This window comes from Arachis ipaensis, chromosome B07 (assembly GCF_000816755.2).
Source record: "Arachis ipaensis cultivar K30076 chromosome B07, Araip1.1, whole genome shotgun sequence".
NCBI lineage: Eukaryota > Viridiplantae > Streptophyta > Magnoliopsida > Fabales > Fabaceae > Arachis > Arachis ipaensis.
Genome location: NC_029791.2, coordinates 121,746,744 through 121,749,278, shown reverse-complemented (window position 1 = coordinate 121,749,278; position 2,535 = coordinate 121,746,744). Strand labels below are relative to the sequence as shown.

General features: G+C 31.8%; 1 protein-coding gene across 1 annotated transcript; it reads left to right on the top strand.

Annotated features, from left to right (window-relative positions):
• On the top strand, positions 769-1,960 carry LOC107608451. Its single transcript, XM_016310241.2, has one exon. It carries the CDS (start codon positions 1,153-1,155, stop codon positions 1,741-1,743), a length of 591 nt encoding a protein of 196 aa, XP_016165727.1. The 5' UTR covers positions 769-1,152; the 3' UTR covers positions 1,744-1,960.

Below are 2,535 nucleotides of genomic sequence, written 5' to 3'. Positions count from 1 at the left end.
TTTAACTGATTTTTTTTTTAATTAAAAATACTTATCTCTAACATTTTTCGTGTACGGAGTCCTTGAAGCGTGACCGGTCAACAATAAGAAATTAAGAATTGCTTAGAGGTTAGCTTGGTGGATTCGAGTGCTGTTATTGTTTAAGAGCTTTTTGGTGGAAAGCAATATATATCATATTGACAATAAAATACGGTTGATATATTTAATAAATAAAGTTACGCCTTAATTTTAAAGTTTATCCAATTTACCAGAAAGAAATAAACAATAAAAGCTTATCTTTTCATAATTAAGGTGTTAAATACATTATTGACAAACGTTCAATAAATTTCAGAATGTTTTGATTTTGATACACCAATAATTATTAAACTCGTCTAAATTTCAACATAATAACAAAAATGAAAAATAATAACACATTTTTTAAGTATATTTGATGTGTTAAAAAAAGAACAAATTAAAATTCTAAAAATTGCGTATTAAATTAAATTAATTAATTAATAATTTTTAAAAAAATCAAAGAATATACAATTAGTTTTCATGGAATTAGGAAAGTTAACAGAATCTTATTGGTTGAAGAAAGTACAGTTATCACATATCACAGAATGTATAAGACATGGCAACGTACCATTGGTTGTACTGAAAGTAACCAGTGAACCACTCTTCCCAGCCAGTACCACTGTCTCAGTGGGCCCCAAGCAAACTTATTCTTTATATTTAAAAAAAAAAAAAGACGGAGAGATTAATAAAATAAATAAATAAATAACCTCAGAAGCCAAAATCTATTGTCTTTCCTTTTTATCCGCAATAGTCAACAACATTACAAATTTACACTCACCACCAAAATACAAAACGACTACGTTTCAGTCGTTTACCAGCACGGTTGCTTTGATTTTGTCCACGCCGCCCAAGCCTTTTGCGTTTTCCACATACTCAACAATCAGCGCATCAAAACCGTCCACTTAAAACACGTGTCCTAATCCAAACCGTCCAATTAATTCCAAGTCCATTTTTTTTAGTCCTGTCAAAAAGAACTATTTTGGAGGAAGCTCCCATGAACTATCATGGAAAGTGAAACACACCATCACCACCACCAGCACCACCACATTCATTCATGTATAAAAATGTAGGAAGAGCGATGAAGCTTTTGTTGCAAAAATGGCGAGCTTCAACCTCAAAAGAGTACTTACCAATAACAAGCAGAAGAAGAAGAACAATAATAACGAACGAGATGATTTTGGAAGATTCAAACCAGGTGGTGGTGGTTGCAAGAAGCATCCGAAACACCACCAATCCCCCGGCGTGTGCTCTCTCTGTTTAAACGATAGGCTTCTTCAACTTTCTTCTTCTTCTTCTTCTAGCACTTCTGTTATTGGCGGCGGTTCTTCTTGTTCTTCTTCTGTTTCTTCTTTGTCCTCGTATTATTCTTCTTCTTCAGCTTCTTCCTGTGCTTCTCCCGTATCGCATCATTTTCCTCTTAATTCTGAAGGAAAACGAAGCTCTACGCTTTCGATCTTTCTGTTGAGTGGTGCCAAGCATAACAATAATAACGGACTTCTCAAGAGTAGGTCAATGGCGGTTGATCAAGATTATCATCGTCGTAGCAAGAAGAAGAGTGGATTTTGGTCCAAGTTGCTTCCTTCTAAGAGCAAGAGAATAAACACAATGGAGGAAAAAGACGCTAACAAGGTGGTGGTGCTTCGTTCTAGCTCTATGAGAGAAACAACGGTCACCGTAGCTAGCTCATGAACATTATTATTATTCTTTTTTTTTTTTCTTTTATGAATTTTCGGTAGATTTTTCATTTTTGGTTTTTTTATTCTTAGGTTTTCAAATTTCTTCTACTTTTCTTTCTTTAATTTCCTTCCAAACAAAAAGGAAATAGAGATCAGATCTTGTATTGCATGCATTATAAGCAATCAGCTGAGCATGTGTATTATAATTATATTCGATCTGTACATAACTATATTCGATCTGTTAGAATATAATTATGATCAATTAAAATTATTTAGTATATCTGAATATTTATTATAAAATATTTTGTTTTTATAAATATTTTATAAATAATTTTTTATATTGTATCATTTCACACAACTTGATTATATACTCAATAATACACAAAGAAAAAGTCTAGGGCCAGCAATTTTTGTATTTTTTTGTCAGCACTTAACCATCAAAATAAAAATGAGTGATTTCCGACCATTAGATGTAATCTTACACCATTAAAAATACTATTGATGGCCAATTGATAGTTACAAAACACCAAAATTACTGGCCTCTTAGCATTCCTCATACACAAATTCTTTTTTCAATCTAATCTCTTATTTCTAACACGATATACCTTTCTTTAATTTAGTCTCTTATTTCTAACCGATCTACCTATTTTTGAAAGAGAAAACAAAAAGAGAAAGTACATATACATATAATATTTGTTTGTAGTTTTGTACAATTAGAGGTACGTATAGTTTCACGGATATTCAATATGCCAGGGTCGTCGTTATTCAGGAGGGGATAATAATAATAATATAAGAATAGTGATAT

Excerpts from the sequence above, each read along its gene's own strand:
- LOC107608451 (XM_016310241.2), top strand. The coding sequence starts at position 1,153 with ATGGCGAGCTTCAACCTCAAAAGAGTACTTACCAATAACAAGCAGAAG.